Source organism: Parasteatoda tepidariorum, chromosome 2, assembly GCF_043381705.1.
Source record: "Parasteatoda tepidariorum isolate YZ-2023 chromosome 2, CAS_Ptep_4.0, whole genome shotgun sequence".
In the NCBI taxonomy this organism is placed as follows: Eukaryota; Metazoa; Arthropoda; class Arachnida; order Araneae; family Theridiidae; genus Parasteatoda; species Parasteatoda tepidariorum.
Genome location: NC_092205.1, coordinates 74,797,985 through 74,816,459, shown reverse-complemented (window position 1 = coordinate 74,816,459; position 18,475 = coordinate 74,797,985). Strand labels below are relative to the sequence as shown.

The window sequence follows — 18,475 nt, the reverse complement described above, 5'->3', positions numbered from 1 at the left end:
AGTTAAAGATATATATATTTGGAGCTTGAAAGAAAAAATTTAAACATTAACCTGAATCTACATTATATTTCTCTCTGCTACCAATATTCAAAAGCATTAATAAAAAATAATTACTCTAGTCAATCCTTACTCTAGTCAAATTTACACTGTAAATCACACTATCACTAAAATTGCTTTTTCTTTAATTCTTATAGGGAAATGATGTTCAATAAATAATTTGTAACAAATTAGAAAAAGGTAACAGAGGGGAAAGCTGACTGAGAGCTTCACTCCATTACACTGAAAAAAATTCCTTATCAAATTACTGTAAAAAGTATAGACATTATGAGTGCCGGTACTTTTTATAGCAAAATCAATTTTTACCGGAACATGTTACGGAACAAAAAACCGTGATATGCCGTGATTTTTACATTAATAATCACTGTAAAATCACAAGGTCACTCTAATTAAATAAATATTACTGTAAAAATTACGGTATTTTACGATAAAATTGGATTTTACTAAGAAATCGACATTACAGCTGATACATACTAAAAGCCAGTACTTACTACCGTAATTTGATCCGGAAACTTCTGCTGTGTAAACAATCTACACTCTTGTCAAATTTACAAAGTAAATTATTAAAATTGCTTTTTGTTTATGTATATAAGAAGCTTAATAAATGGTTAGTAACAAATTATAGATCGATACCAGAGGAGAAAGCTGATTATAGAGTTGAATTTTCACATTTTCTTGCATTGCAAGTAATTGAATTTTAGTCATACAAATATTGATACCTATCTATATTTCTTTTAATAAACTTATTATTTAATGAAATACTAAATTAAAAGTCAAAAAATAAAGTTCCTATGAACATGGTAATAGAGTGGAAGTATAGTAACAGAAGAGAATATTAATAATATATAACAATAAATATTTTAACAGTAAATTAGAGGTCAGATGGAGATATGGTCATGCTCCAAAGTTAATATCAAGTTTTAATAACAATTCTTTTTTTTTTTTTTTTTTGTTGAAACAATATCTGCTATATTTAACTGCCATTGTCAAATATAGAAGATATTGGCCAATATAGCAGGTATTTCACACAAACCTTAAATGTTGAAGGGTTACATAATAAGCACCAAATATACTAATATATAGGTAATATTAATATAGGTATAAAATATTACATTGATAGATATAGGTACATATTGGTATGAAATATTATATTGATATATATAGTGATTTTTAAAACTGCACTAATACTAAGCAGATTCAATACCAATGCTGTGGAAATAATTATTGTACGGCGTCTCGAAAACAATATGTTCCGAAGAAAATCACTTGATAATGATAATTTTTGACTCTCATAAATTGATAACGAACAATAGCATCATTCTGAATGATGCTAAATACATTTTTACTTTATTCAGATGGGATAACTACAAAAACGAGTTTGCTTACTTTAATAACGTAAAGCCACCTAAAAAGACGACAAATAATATTAAATAAAAAAAAATAAGGAAATTATTTTAGCTATATTAATCGAAGAACTTAATGGAAGAACCAGGCTTTTCAGAACGAAAAAAAGTTGCATCGGAACTAATTTATGACTAATTTATTTAAAGATGAGACTAATAATTCCTTGCCTTAATTTATTTAACACTGNATAATTATTATACAGACTCTGGAAAACAATATATGTTTCGAAGAAAATTACTTGATAATGATAATTTTTGACTCTCATAAATTGATAGCGAACCATAGCATCATTCTGAATGATGCTAAATAGATTTTTACTTTACTCAGATGGGATAACTACAAAAACGAGTTTGCTTACTTTAATAACGTAAAGCCACCGAAAAAGACGACAAATAATATTAAATAAAAAAAAATAAGGAAATTATTTTAGCTATATTAATCGAAGAACTTAATGGAAGAACCAGAATTTTCAGAACAAAAAAAATTTCCATCCGAACTATTTTATGACTAAATTACTTGAAAGCGAGACTAATAATTCTTTGCCTTAATTTATTTACCACTGCCTAATTTGAAATAAAACCGTGCAAGCATACTAATGTGGATTAGTCATGTTAGGATTAGAGTAAAGACAAAAAATAGTTCTGTAACATTAAAAATATCCATATTGATGCAACCCTTTAGGATATTTTCACTGATATATTAATTCCCCCAAGAATGGCACTTACCTGGTTCTTCCACTAAGCTCTTTAATCGTGTCGGTATATGCCTTTCAGTTTTGAGCATTATTTCGTAGTGTTTGACCAGTTCTGATTTATTGATTATTTTCTTTTTTAATTCATCCCGTGCGAAGAACGGGTATTCAGCTAGTGTTAAAATAAAACCGAAAAACGTAATTTGATCTTCCCATTAAGAAATCATATGATTCATCATATCATATGAATCCCATATTATATGTGCTCGTAAGAGAGAGGAAAGTGAATAAACGATCTGTACCTAGTTAAAGCTTTTTTTCTCTCAGAATAACGCAAATATAATGACAAGTTTTAAAATTACCCATTTTTGTCACCTCAACAGAAGAACTTAAAAACAATAGTTATGTTAACAGAGTGGAAAGATTCCTGGGACAACATTAAAATGTTCGATTTTTACTAAAAAGTAATTTTAAAACTGTAAATTAGATAAACTGTGATGTATGTTACATATAAAAAAATTTCCATACCTAGACAATTTAAATTATTTTCAATTAACAGTTGGTTTAATTGCAGTAAAATAAAAGGTAAAGAAAACTGAAACATAGTAATTTAGCTGTATCGTATTAAAAAGGCATTACACAGGCATTATTTTTAAAATAATAATTTCTATGTATCTACATTTACTAAGAACATGTAGTAAATTAATTTGAAAACTTACAAAATGTTATTGTGAATTTCATTTCAGAAGTTAAGATTAAAGTCACGGGATAGCAAAAGCGTAAGCTTTTTTAAGAGCCCAAATATATTCTATGGCTTGGCGACTAAATTTTCAAATTGTGACATATATTTTCGGAAATTTTTTTTCATATTTGTCGCAATTAATTGCCCTTTTATCATTTTTTCTGAAAAAAGGAGAAAAAAAAACAGCAATAAACAATATTTTGTTTGAAACATTGTTTGATCCCTGTTTGCTAACAGCAATCAACTAGCAAAAATTTGAGTTAGAAAAGTTAAATGTTTTTTGAAGTATATCCATTGTTTATTTTCAAGGTTTGAAATTCCTTAAGATTCTAGACTAAATCTTAATTTTCCTTTGAAGACATTTATTTTTTCCTTCATGGAAAACTATTTTATCTGCGATAAATAGTTCAGGTTTTGTCTCACAGATGGCATCTGTATCCCTAGCGATACACAGAAATGAGAATAGAATAACTAGGAAATGAAAAGGTTATCAATAGGCATAAAAAATATGAAGCCATAGCAAATTATGTTTTGACTCCCTCCTATTTAGTGGCTGTTATTATTTTTTCTATTATCCACAGAAGCACATATAGGCTATTATGGGCAATAAAATAGTGAAAAAAAGATAACATTTTCTATTAGAAAGGAAAACTCTGAAAAATAAATCAAATATTGTGTATATATGACAAAAAAAGATTGCAGAAAATTAATAAAAAACAATTGCTAAATAGAACAATGGAAAAAAAGTTTTCATACTGAAAGTCAAAATTTGTTTGCGATTTAATATAGACTAAATAAATTTTGGAAATTTTCTTTATAAATCAAAAATGACAACAAATAATACCCAAAACAAATAAATTTACCACGACTTGTTTAATGATCGTATTTTCACCCCATTACAGGGATGAGATTTTTCCGCTTTTTAGCGGATTTCCGCTTTTTTCACTTTTNTAATCTCATCCCTGCCATTAGAATAGTATTTAATGTCCCAAGTTATTTTTAGAATGAAGTAGCTAACTTAACCTATGAATTAAATTTTGAAATTGAATACAAAAAGTACTTTCTCTGAATAAACATACTTTTTTTTCACTGGATTTGTAATATTTGATATTCAAAATATGGGAAGTTGAGAAAGAATTCGGAAAATATATTTCCAATGGTTAGTCAAAGAAAAATGTCCGAAGTTTCGTTATTGTTACTTATACTTTTGGCGTTTAAGAATATATCTGTGCAATTCGCAAATCATAAAATTCTTGTATACACTAATGAAACTTGTTTAAGAAGAAGACAATTTTACGGAAGAAATAAATTTTATTTCAATTTATTTATATTTAAATACGTAAGAATACACAAATGTTTATGCCTTTTTAAATGATGTAATTTTTAATGGTATAATTGAAAATTTGAACGAAAGCATTTGAGTTTAAGATAAGTTCGTAAATATAATTTTTTTTTGCTGCTTATTCCTCAGAGATAGCCAAAAACGCAAAAATTAAAAACAACGTTAAACTGCCTGCCGTTTTGCTTTAACAACTGCAGGGGTGCCATTCGCAATAAAAAATGCAAAAAAGTGATGACTAATAAATAGCAAAAATCTACTAAACGAAATTGAAATTAGCAATTTTTTCTATCATATTTCTCTCAGTTTACTATTGAAAATGATTGTGAAGAATGTTTTCGTTTTAAATATGATACATTCGCAACGTTACGTAACGGTAGTAGTTTTAATAGAATTATTAATTAAATTAAATAAATCTAAATGAATTGGTAGTCTCTACCTCATCTTACATTTTTAATCTCCTCTGTTTATAAGGGTCTTATTTTTTGGTTCAGAGCTGAATGCCTTGCTTTTAAATTTAAGGAATACTAAATTTTTGATACAAGGACTTACATGCTTTCTATTCATTACATATCTAACTATTTTTTTTCCAGAAAATTCCCAATTTAGGTCCTGTCCGTGATTCACTCCAATATTTAAATTTGGATAATAGCTTGCTCACCTCCTTGGAGGGTCATGCACTGAAAAACTTTTCATTCCTAGAGAACATTTCATTTTTCAATAACTCCATTCAGCAAATTGATTCAGATGTTTTTGAGGTAAGAAGAACTCGAACTTGCTTATTTATATGTTTGTTAATTACTTACTTTTTTATTTCATTTGTTATCCGTACAAGTGTATTGGTAAATTCAATATGATTCTATTGATTGTTACCTTCCTTTGAAGTCAAGATCAATAGGTTCGCAAAAAAAAGAAAGAATAGTAAATAGAAACTATGTTCTTTTATTTAATAGCCATTGTCTTAAAAGAACGAGCATATGCAGAATTTTGCCTGCATTTGCCAGAAAAAATGTAATTCTAGTTATCATTTTCAATTTGCATAATAGTTAGGGGAGAGTGGGGTCAATTGTAACATTCTTTACTTAACTATTTTTAACTAACAAAAAATCCAATATATTATTAGTATTAATTGACAGACGAGTAAAGTAGACTATCCTCTACTGGAAAAAAAAATACCCTATTTTAAATGTTATTATATTAGTTATTAACAATTTTTGACAGTCGTGAACTTGTTGCAATCGTCCTCACTTACGGAGTCAATTGTAACAGTTCATAAATTCAACTTAAACATAGTTAATTATACATATTATCATAGTTGTGATATATTTTTTTATTGATCAAAATAGTAGTGATATTTTAGGAGTAAAAATAATAATGAGCAGAGACCTAAAGGGTTAAACTTTTAACTTTAAGGGGTTAAAAATTTTAATTTATGCTGTGAAAGGTGACAAATAAAATAATGCACATGCAACATAATATAAATGATATAGGAAACTATTGGTGGTTCTTAAAGAGTTAAGTAATGGTTTGTAAACATAAGATTATTTATTTTCAGCATTAAATTTCTTTTTAACACTTATTGTTACAATCATCCCCAAGACGCCATTTCAGCTTCATTTGTTAAAAACAATGCTAGTAAATTAACAAAACTAAATTTCTTTTTTTGAAATGTTAGTTAAGGTGTCCACTTACATATTCGGTTAATAATTTTTATTTATTTTAACAAAATTACTTTGTTACAGTATAATATTCTAATACTAAAAAAAGTAGCGTCATAATATCTTTTGTGATGTAACTCTTTCAAAAGTACATAAAAATGGTTGCCAGCAGGGGTGTACATGTAGATTTATTAAATACACCTTGTGCGCCACCTAGGAACCAAATCTGGAACCCGACACTCGAAATTTTTGCTCTTTTACAATCGTACCCTGTTACAATTGACCCCACTCTCCCCTATCCTTAGGAATTACTTAGTTTTGGGAAAATTAAATTAAGGCCATGGCTCAATTTAGGCGTTCCCAGTTAGGGGGGGCGGGCGAAAATTGGTTCATTTCAGGAAGAGCTGAAGTAATTCATAATATCTTATAAATTACTTTTAAAAACTCACCTTAAGCAATGTGCTCTCATCAATTTCTCTCCGAATCTTTGATTATAAAAACGTCTTAGTCTATACAAAGAGTTAAATTATTGCGTAGAGTTAACTGATGCAAAACCGCCATCTAAGCAACAGTTTTTTGCATCAATGGATTGTAATTTCAATTTAAAAAAATAAACTTGTGAATTCCTAGCATTAGCATAATATTTGTGGTCAATTCAGCAGCGATGACATAGTGGTTAAGTTCTGTTCTTATTTTGTGTAGGGTTTATGTTTGATCCCCAGCAATGACTTGATGTGGACACAGTTTCAGTTCGAAAGGCATCAGCCTTTCTGAAGAGTAAAGGCGGCATGTACGCAATGTCGACTACATGGTTTACAATTAAATCTATAATAGCTCAGGAGACAGAGTGTCGTCTAAATGATCCCCTGGGTTCGAATCCTAGATATGGCTGATCGATACAAATACAGCTCTCGGCTCTCTCCAAATGCAGTGCTGCACAGTGTGACATAAAATATCTGCAGTGGTAGACGGATCGTGGGTTAGAGTCCCCTTGACGTCGGTCTAAACGATGAATTTTTTCGTTGTTTTTCTCTTCATGTAACGCAAACAAGAGCTAGTCCCATCAGATTATTGTTCCTTCAGATTATTAATAAAGTTAAATTAGCTTCCCATCTCTCAACATTACTTTCTAAGAAAGCTTTTTATAAGAAAGGTACTAATATAATTGTTCAATTCATTTAAAAAAATAAATCTATATTAGTTTTTTATTCTTTCCTAATTTTAAATAAACTTTTCGAAAAAAAGTTTCATATATTTTATTAATGACTTCAAGTTTAAAATAAATGCAAAAGGCGATTCATGTGATGATTTTCTATTTATTCAAAAATAGTATTTTTCTATTAATGATTTTTATTTTAAAATAATTGAAAAATGAGATTTACTTAACTACTTCTATTAACTCCAAATTGGTATTTTTTCCATCAATGATTTCAAGTTTAAAATAAATAAAGAAAATTTACCTAAGAATTTTTTATTAATTAAAAAAAAAATTTTTTTCCGCTCAATGATTTCAAGTTTGAAATGAATGATAAAGAAGATTTTTCCTAACTATTTTTTGTTAATTAAGAAATAGTATTTCATTCCGTATAGGAATGAATTAGTTTTTATTTCTATTTTATATTCAGTTTTCTATTTTCAAATTTTAATGTGTATAAATTAAAATTTCTTTAGAGAATGCTTTTTTTTATGTGTTACGTGACTTTTGGTCAAAAGTGTATAGTGACCCTAAACTAAAGCACGTCCATACAATGAATCATTTTTAGCTTGTAAATAAGAATGATCATTTTCTTTTTTTTTTCAAATAGAAATTGCAATTATGGTATATTCATAAACGATGTTTTCTTTTTTTTTGTAGGGTACTAATAATGTCATAATATTTGATCTCTCTTATAACAAGCTGGCTTATTTACCTTCCCATTTGTTCGATTCATGGAAAAGTCTGAGAAAAGTTGCACTTTCCCATAACCAACTACTACACGTCAAAAATCTTTTTCAGTTTGCAACTCCACTAGTAAGTATAAATAAATGACATTCAAGCATTATTTATTGTAATTTTATTGCCTGAAATGATTACTTGAAATTGCGATTATTTAGCAACTAATTAGGTTGCTTAACCCCTTAATGATCGGTTAATTTTCAAGAAAACGGTCATAAAAGTGTCTATTTTTTATCCCTGAAAATTATATGGATCTATGTGTATGAACAATATATATATTCATTTTTAATTTTTGATTTGTTTTCAGCTTGAAATTTTAAAAAATTTAATTTTTAGGAAAAGCCAACATTCAGTGTTAAATGTTGGTTTTAAAATTACAATAATTAAATAAAGGAATAATAATTAAATTATAATAATTGAATAAGGAAAATTTTGAAAATATGTGCTTTAAAAATATCCTGGTACTGCTATCTGGTGTGTAAAATGAGAAATAAAATGTTTTCCGGGCAAAAAAAAAAATAAATTAGTTTCCAGCCGTCAATATCACGAGAGCGAGAAATAACGAACGAAATCTCAACCTGTCATTTTCACGGGAGCGAGAAGGAAGGGGTTAAAAAATAAATTTTATCTTGAGCACAAACCAGGTGTATTCACAAAGAGCCTAACTAGGTAACTTTGCTAAGATTACAAATAACATGTCACAAATACACGCATTTGATTAGTGCTGATTAGCTGACTTTAGTGGTGGCATCTTTTGTAAAATAAACTAACTATCTATAATTACCTTAAAAATATCCTGGTATTGCTATCTGGTGTGTAAAATGAGGAATAATATGCTTTCCGGGCAAGAAAAAATAATTAGTTTCCAGTCCGTCAATATCACGGAAACGAGAAATAAAGAACGAAATCTCAACCCGTCATTTTCACGGGAGCGAAAAGGAAGGGGTTAAATATCATCTGGTATTCCGCGCTTGATGATATAATAAGTTTCAAACTTTTTATGACCACTAAAAGCAACATTTATAATTAAACAGAATTTATCGTTGATAAAAATTTCGACCATTTTCCGACTAGTTAGGGTGCTCTGTGCCTGAGAACAATACAAGTTGCAATCATTCCAGAGGTGATTGTGCTCCGGAAAAAATCTGGATTTCCAGATTTTTCGCTAACCGTAAGATTCCGGAAATCCAAGATCCAGAAGTTTCAAGAAATCATTGATCACATCTACGTATAAAAATTCTTGTATATTTTATTTAAAAATATTAGAACTAGAATTTATGCTTGGAATCTCTTTCATTTGTTAATATTTTTTTCTGGTAGAATAATAAATGTGATTGGAGATAAAAGTAAACTTCTAAGTAATTAATTATTTAAATTATGCCGCATATAGTTTATTTAGAATTTCATGTTTTGAAAATATCAATGATTAAATTCATTAAGACATTAATTTTTTGAAATGCGTCATTAATGATTTTTCTCAAGAAATTTTCAGGATTTTTGAGTTGGGCTCACAATCGCCCCTGAATTATTTTCTAAACACAAGTAAAATTTATCTCCCCTTTCTGACGCAAACTAAATAACAGGATACAAAACTAAAAGAAAAAAATGAAATAATAGTTTTATATAGCGGAAGAAAGTTTATTTTTTTACGCATGAAACGAAAGGCTTCATAAACTTTTTTATCACCACCGAAACTCCCCTCTGAAAATTTTCGAAAGTGATGCTTCTGATGTTTAACGATGTTTAGTAGTTAGGCGAAAATAAAATTAATTTCTCGTTTTATTCTTCTTAATAAAAAAGCTTATTCTTATTACACATCGGCAAAATGGGTCTTGTTTTGGGTCTGATGGCGTGCGAATCTAAATTGGACGTCATCAAACTTTTCAACTGTGTTCAAGGGTAATAGTAAAGAGTTCTCATGCGTCGTCATTGCATGCGTTGCTATAGCGACCGCTGCTGCTTGATAATTTATTTAGAATTCTTTTTTTCACTTTTAATTTTGTAAATGCATTAAGCTGGTGAGTTTATTTTTGAGATATGGGGCAAGAGAGATCCCATAAATACTTCTTGAGTTGTGAATAAAAGAAAATTTCTTCATTTAAACAATATTTTTGTTTTTATTGTTTTAATTAAGAATCAGAAATTCTAACCCACAATTCAAACTGGATCGTTTTCAATACTAATCCAGGTGAATATCACAAATTAAGAGGGTCCCAAATTGATTAACATGGCCCCAGAGGTTAGAGTTGAAGCAAGAAATAAACGCTGCCCAGGCCTAAACTTACCGCAACTAAAAAAGCCAAAACCAAAGAACGTAGACGGGAATAACTTAAGCGTTATACACAAACAGAAAAACGAAAGGATTCCGTTCGCAAGCGCAAACATGAAGCCCGTTCCTCACAAAAGTACCAAAGTGGTTGACAGAATTAACCGAAGAAATGGTGGCTCTCCGAACCCCTTTCATGAAAATACGGAAACTAGGTGTTGATCACCAGTTAGGGATAAAAGGATCCATTGTCAACGTATCCAATGACGTGCACAAGACCGTAGACTGTCTTCCTCGCAATATAAATGATTCATTCACTATTCTTGTAAAATTGAAAAAAAAAGCCTTGCTTTCTAATACCATTTCCTGTATGAACTTGTGAATCCGAAACGGGTGTATGATGCAGCTTACAATCTCCTTCAAACACCATTGTACCAATCCGAAAATATTAATATTGATCTCGATTGGCTGTTCAATATCTGTTCAATCATCAAAAGAATTTACACAGAATGTGTCTGAGCTGTTTTCAAGTATGTCTGCGAATTTATGTACAAAGCATTTCAGGATTAACAGTTAAAGATGTCCAAGATAAAAACACAATAAAGCTGCTTTTCCGAAAAAAATTTCGGCAACAACCATTTTGCCAAGGGGTAACCTGTGATCACAATTTTTCTTATACTTTTTTTTATAACTCTTAGATCTTTGTGAAATTACAAGGTTATATTACATTTGTTTGTAATGTTATGAGAAGTTATAATTTTCTTTATTTCATTTTACTTTATCATTGTTTTTTAGTTGTTCATACACTTTCCGTCTGATGATCTAATGTGTGCATTCTTTTTTTTTTAATTTTTAGTTTATTTATTTGGATTACAATAATCTCACTGACATAAACGCCATTTTACCCTCAAAGAATTTGAATTTGACTACATTGTTGATTTCAAACAATCCTATAACGAAAGTTACTCCAACGTGTTTCAATGATAAAGCACCAAATATCAAGTTTATATACATGGACCACTGTCTAATTCGAAAATTTGACGTGAGCCACTATCAAAATCTAGCACATCTCAACACACTGGATCTTAGTTACAACATGCTTGAAGAAATGCCAGAACAGAGCATCAACTTCGGATTCAATCTAGAATTGGTGTTGGTGGGGAACCAAATTCGAGAATTTCATGGCAAGTTTTTTTCTTAATCTTTTTAAATCTTTTACTAAAAACATGCTTCCTAAAAAAATATTAAATTTTGTTCCTTTAAAGAAATTGATTAAATTTTTATTTTAATTGTACTGAGCATTAAACTATACTAACTGTAAAACTTTCATTCATTCAAAAATAATAATAATAGTAATAAAACGAAGAACTTCGGATTCAATCTAGAATTGGTGTTGGTGGGGAACCAAATTCGAGAATTTCATGGCAAGTATTTCTCTTAATCTTTTTAAATCCTTTACTAAGGACACGCTTCCTAAAAAAATATTAAATTTTGTTCCTTTAAAGAAATTGATTAAATTTTTATTTTAATTGTACTGAGCATTAAACTATACTAACTGTAAAACTTTCATTTATTCAATAATAATAATAATAATAAAACGAAGAGCTTCGGATTCAATCTAGAATTGGTGTTGGTGGGGAACCGAATTCGAGAATTTCATGGCAAGTATTTCTCTTAATCTTTTTAAATCTTTTACTAAGAACACGCTTCCTAAAAATATATTAAATTTTGTTCCTTTAAAGAAATTGATTAAATTTTTCTTTTAATTGTACTGAGCATTAAACTATACTAACTGTAAAACTTTCATCGATTCAAAAAAAAATAAAATAATAATAATAATAATAAAACGAAATATATCTTGCATAAAATGAGAAATTATTAAGTCTTTTTTCACAGAAAAATACCTTTTTTTACAGTTTTATTCCTCTATTGCAGTGTTTCCCAAACTTATGACTTTTGTGTACCCCTTCTAAATTTTTCGTAACGCTGTGTACCACTGATAAAAAAAATGAATGTATTTTTTACTATAAAAAAGCACAAAAGTTAAAAATCACAACTGGCTGTTGACACCACTCAATATTAACTGCTAACTCTGCAAAAAATAGTCAATAGAAAAATACGATATCGTAAATTTTCATGGCTAGCTTTGTTTTTGAATTTAGCTTTTATTTTGTTTTTGATTTTAGCTGAATTAGCTAGCTTTGTTTTAAAATTTTCGCTTGTTGCAAGATATTTCACACAAGAACGCGTGCCCCCTCTAAACTGTTCCCGTACCCCTAGGGGTACGCGTACCACACTTTGGGAAACACTGCTCTATTGGGTCGGCTGTTCAACGCTGGTTACAAAATGAAATAAGAATCTATTACCAAAATGAATTAGCATTAAGAATAGTATGACAATTTTTTTCGCTTCTCCTAAGCCAGTTAGTACTATTTCTTTATTATTTTAGCTTATCAGTGCATAACTTAGTTTTTTAATTATTATTGATTTTAAATTATTTAGTGTTATAGAAGCCTATTTTTTTAAGCGGACAAAATAAGCATATTGTCTTAGATAAATTCAGAATTACTAATGTAGTGACATAATCCACCTGTGCTACCACATTCACGTTGATCAGTGAGCTAATTTAACCTAACGAATAAAAAATTATTTAATATCGTAGAACGTGCAATAAACTCCTTTTTTTAAACTAGAGCTATAAGCTAGAAAACAGCACTGTCGTCTGTAAAATATTCTATGAAAAAAAACGGAATCATTTGCCATTTAATTTTTATCAATGTTTTTTTTTATCAATTCTAAACCAACTAGAAAGTTCCATTCGATTTTCGCTTATCCCGTTTTAACTTCACTTAGAATGATCTAATGTCAGTGACCTTCCCGTGCTTCGAACTATCCAGTATGCTAAACTTCTACGGTCTTGGTCGGATGTTTTAGGAGTCTATAAACAACAGCGAAGCAGATATTAATTTTAAAATTTATAGATTAAATATAGTTAATAGATACAGATGTCTTTGAACATCAGATTAAAAATTACCTCATCGTCTGATAGGATTATTATAGAAAACTATAGATTCATTTCATTCGGTTTAAATTTTCTCATCCATTAAATTACCACTGCCAATCTTCGAACAACTATGCGCTTAAGCAACGTGATTTAATTTAAGCAGAAGGAAAAAGTTAATTGGATGAAAAAGTGTGTTCAAAATTCCACTTACTAATGAGCTTTTCACGAAGTTTGAATTATATTAACATAAATCTCTAGTCCTCCAGGAACTCCAGCTATCCTTTCTTTATATTTTTAAGATGAGTGGCATGTGTTTTATTTAGAATAATTTTATGAACAATATCAAATCAGAAATGTTCTTTGCATTTCTTTCGCTTAGTAGAAACCCATTTCTTTTAAAATGGTTTATTTCTATTTTTTTTCTTACTGTGTAAGTACAAAGCCTAAATTAGTCTTAATCCAGATGAAAAATATTCTTTTTTTTTTACATATATATTAATAGCTGAAATGGGTTATAACGTAAAAAGACTTTACCTCACCAGCAACAACTTGAAGAAATTGGGAAAAACTCTACGATTCACGCAATTGACAGAAGTGTCTATTGACAAGAACGAACTCCAGCAGTTGGCGGTCGAAGACTTTGTTGGCGTTAATGAACTGAACGTATTCAAGGTAAAAAATTTCAACTGGTTAATTTTTTTTTTCCAAAAAAAACTTACATTTTTTTGGAACAATTTCTGTACTTATTAGGGCAAGATTAAAATCAACAAGGAATCTCAATTATAAATATCGCACTTTTCTTTGCTTCTTGAGACTGGAGCAATACATATTGATAGAAAATGCCATTTTTACTCAGAAGTATGTAGCTTGTAGGAAATTACACTTATAATTGGATATCTGTAAGTGACGTTATCGTAGGAAATTCGTGACGTTTTTCGATTCAGAATCCAACCAAGTTCAACACACAGACTAGCCATTGCTTCAATTATTCAATTGATGATTTAAATCATATGGTGGATGATTTAAATCATAGATTCTCAACCTTTTTAACGTTACCGCCCCCTTAGGGAGCAAAAATCATTTCAACGCCCCCCTTTGTGAAAATCCAGTTATTTAGAGCATGGTGACGGAGCGAGGTGTGCTGAGTTATAAGAGGTAACATTAAGCAATTTATTAAGAGTTACATTTGTTTGGTTTTTAAAACAAATAATGTGTACGTTAACTCGATACTTTTCTCACGGCAGGAAATCGCAGTCTATTTGCTCTAATTAAAATAAATACTGTAATAAAAAAAATACAAAAAACCATGCTTAAAATCAATCATTTATTCTTAATTAGATAATTAAAAACACACCCAAAATAGTTTTTTTACACTAAAAAGTAGTATCAACGAGACATTAGTTTCTTAACGTTTGGTTCAAGAGGTTGGTTAAGTGAGGTGAAGACGTAAGTCCCCTCGTTGCACAATTTCGAGTTGATTTCTCTTTCTTGTGGGACAAGATCCGTAACAGCACTGAATCCACGATCGACAAGGTAGGAGGTAGGGAAGACATTAAAATTTTTTTAACGATAGTTCGCAGTCCAGGGTAGAGGCGACAAAATTCTGTGAGACGATCATCACTTCAAAGTTTCCTTAGTTGAAAGTTCGACCAATTCCTCATAAATCTGAACCTCTGCTGTTTCAATATTCACAAAAGTGTGCATAACCCAATAACCCATTGAGGGACTTCCAGGGAACAAAACGGTCAGAAAAGTCCACGTGTAAAGAGTCAAGGTGTTGACAATATTCTTGTGCATCATCAGGGCGAATTTCACCTGCTTCACTGAACTCATTCCAACCAAAATTCTGCTTCCACAAAATGAGTTTTTTCAGAAAAGCAGAAATGACTGATTTTATAGGGATCAAATTGAGCTTGTCGGCATGCAGTTGTAAATTTATGCCATTAAATTTTACAAATAAATCAGCCAAAGTCTTTCGTAAATTCTAGCAATCTGTCTCTCAGAGCTACATCTCTGTTTTAGAGAAACTCAAACACTGAGGCGAAAAGATTCCAAAACCTATTGAGACAGGCGCCTTTGGAAAGTCAGAGCATCTCGGTGTGTAGTAGCAAACGATTGAATTCTTCATTATACACAGCTGTCTGAATAATCAATCGTTGAGAGCATTACTGCGAATTTTGTTCACAGCAAATATAACATATTGCAATAACTGATGCGAACGGTCTCTGATATTTTTTCCCACTAAATGCTGTCTGTGAATCAGGCAGTGAACAGCTAAAATATCTGGAATTTCCTTTTGCAAAAGGGCGATAAGCCCACGATGTCGACCCACCATTGTTTTTCTCTGTAAAATAATCTTGGACAGTATTAAAAATAGATTTACCTTTAGTATCTACAATCAAGTTTCTTGCAAAAAGCATCTTTTTCCTACCTTTCAAAATCGAACCAACGCCTACAGTAAAGCTTACATTGAATGGTAAGGATGATTCCTCAACTTGAAGGAAAAATTTGTTGGATATCAAAAGTTTGCTTAAAGAAGTTTCAACATCTTTAGCCATATCACCATTTCGTAACCCGTACTGTATCGTTGCTTAATGGGATATTTTGGATTGCATTGGATGTGGCTGGATGGCGTAAAACTGTTTCTAAAACTTCCTTGACAACCGGCAGTATCAACTCTGATCCGATAGTATGAGCCTTCCCAGAATTAGCAATAAATTTTGATATATTATAAGAAGCTATCAAACCATCGTCGCATTTTTGTGATGAGATTGCTAGCAACCCGCAGACCGAAGGTGCTTTCAGAAACTTGTCTTTGATGTTCGCGAAAAATGACACATTTTTATTTTGTTTATCAGGATGAGTTTTTTGCCAATGCTCCTGCTAACGGAAGGATTTTATTGTCTCATTAGATAAAACTTTGTTACAAAGTAAACACATGGGCAGTTGAGAGTTCAACAGCAACAAATCCAAACTTCAAGTACGTGGCACGGTATTGATGATACTTCTTCTTGTTAACCGACATTGGTGGTAGCAAAGTACAAACGATTAAAGAAAATCAATTATTTCTCCAAATCTATATATATATATTTCTCTTACACGGCGACAAAAAAAGCCTCATTACAACTCCCCGAATGGCAACGCTGGAAAATCGACCAATGATTGCCGCTAAAAATGTCACATGCCAAATCTAACTGAGGTGGCTCAGCATATAGCGCTTTAAAAAATGGAAACTTAAATAACCAGAGACAGGAAATCTCATACTATTAAGCTAGGCAGAAGTGAGTAGTCTTTGTCGATAGATCTCTATTTTAGTATTTTGTCGAAAGCGCTTTTTTTCACGAATTTATACATTACGAATTTATTTGACGATTTTTGATTTCTATCACGAATTTATTTGTTTTGTTATTGTTATTAGTTATTTATTGAAAAATGAGCCTCAGTCGTGCTGTTACGCTTTAAGATTTCATACTACAGCACATTTCTAATAGGTTTAACGAATTACATGTCATTTATTTGAATTCAGATTTATTTTATTGACTTAGTATTTTCTAAAAAGATGTAATTTTTTTTTAAAAAAAAAGTTATGTGGATTCGAATGATTGTTCTGAATTCTTAGAATTATTTGCATACGTAAGTTAGTAGCGAGCGAAGCGAGTTTGGTTTGCGAAGCAAACCATATGGTAGCAATTTTCGGTGGTTGGCGAGCGTTAGCAAGCAGGGGGCGCAGCCCACTAGTTGATAAATAATTTATGGCAAAGATCTAATTCGCGCATATACCTGGCCAAATAAACAATGAGATCGAATCGAAACTGGGGAAAAAACTGTAAGGAAGGCAACGAAAATCATCATAAGAAACAAGAGTCAAATCAAACATTCATACCGAAAGCTCACGCACTTCGATTTCCGTCAAATGACTTGAATGAGTCAGAGCCATTCACGAAATAGCTATGATGAATCAGAGGCAAAAACTACAGAATCATGAGCTGCGCTGTGTTGGTTCGGATCGGAGAATGGGTGTCGTATATGTTCGTTTTATCGGTGGTACAAAAGGTGTATCTGATAATCTTAATTTATTATGTTAATTTAATCTTTATTTTTCTTTAATATTAATTTTAGATTAATTTTATTTATTAAATAAATTTAATAATTTTATTTGTAAGTTTTAAAATTATATTTGAATGACAAAAATGCTCTTCGCCCCCCTACCTCCCAAAGCATACCCAACGCCCCCCTAGCGCCCAAAACAAGTTCACCGCCCCTCAGCATACTCCCAACGCCCCCGTTGAGAAACAATGATTTAAATCATATTTAATCAATTCACGCCTTCTCAAGTTGCAACTAATAAATTGCAATAATGCATTTTTTTTAAAACTTCACTTAAACTTTTCCTAAAATATAATACATATAGCAAGATATCTTATGTATTTTTTACATTTTTATTGTTAAACAATAGATCAAATAGATTTATGCAATAATTTATATGTCATAAAACTATCCGAAAAGTTACTTGAATTGTACCATTCTTATAGTTTCTCATTGTAATTAAAACGATGGTAAATCCAATCATATTTTTAAGTAGACAATCACTTTGTAAAGGATTAATCATTTGTTAGAGAAAAGAATTAAAATATTATTTTTAAGTACTAAAATTATACTAATTGTTGTTCAAATTATTGGACGCTGGGTCTTTAAACTTTAATCGTTTTTTTTAATGTTTTTAAAAGGTCCAAGAAAATAAAATTGCGAGGATTGATCGTGAGGCATTTGACACAATTCGCAACGATCTCAACAATGTAGACCTTAGTTGCAATCTTTTGAAATCACTGAATGGCAGCATTCGATTTTTATCTCAGTTGAAATATTTGAATCTTACATCGAATCTCATAGAAGTGAGTGATTTTTACTTTATTTTTTAATTCTTGAAAAGAACTTAATGGAAGTTCTTCAAATGTTTCATGTTTTTTTTTAAATGAACTTCATATTTACACAGCTTTGTTTTATAAATTTTGCCCACCATTTCCCATTTTTAAATCTGTCCATCTATACATAATAATAAAAGCGGCTGTGTGTCTGTCTGTAATCACAATATATCGCCCCAGAAGCCTCGCCCAGGCACGAAACTTGACACAAAATTATGTTTTGACATAATGAAGAAGTATTTTTTTTCTTTTTCAAAAATTTGGATTAGTTTTTTAGTTATCAGTCATTTTGTAAGAAAATCTATGCTTTTTCGTCTTCAAATAAGAGTCATATTAAAAAAACTATTAAAAAATGCATATCTCTTATAAATGTATGCTAATGCGAGCCTTACAATTGAAATATTAAATTTCGACAACTTAAACCAATAATATACGAAGGAATTAATAATTTAATTG

The 18,475-nt window shown here is 30.2% G+C and overlaps 1 protein-coding gene across 1 annotated transcript in view; it reads left to right on the top strand.

Annotated features, from left to right (window-relative positions):
- Nucleotides 1–18,475, top strand: part of LOC107444001 (protein toll) — a 53,651-nt gene that overhangs the window by 8,830 nt on the left and 26,346 nt on the right. Inside the window, exons 2-6 of the mRNA XM_043043737.2 lie at nt 4,827–4,991; nt 7,747–7,902; nt 10,950–11,277; nt 13,600–13,769; nt 17,825–17,989. Coding sequence (XP_042899671.1) covers nt 4,827–4,991; nt 7,747–7,902; nt 10,950–11,277; nt 13,600–13,769; nt 17,825–17,989 — 984 coding nt within the window. The remainder of the gene's footprint in view (nt 1–4,826; nt 4,992–7,746; nt 7,903–10,949; nt 11,278–13,599; nt 13,770–17,824; nt 17,990–18,475) is intronic.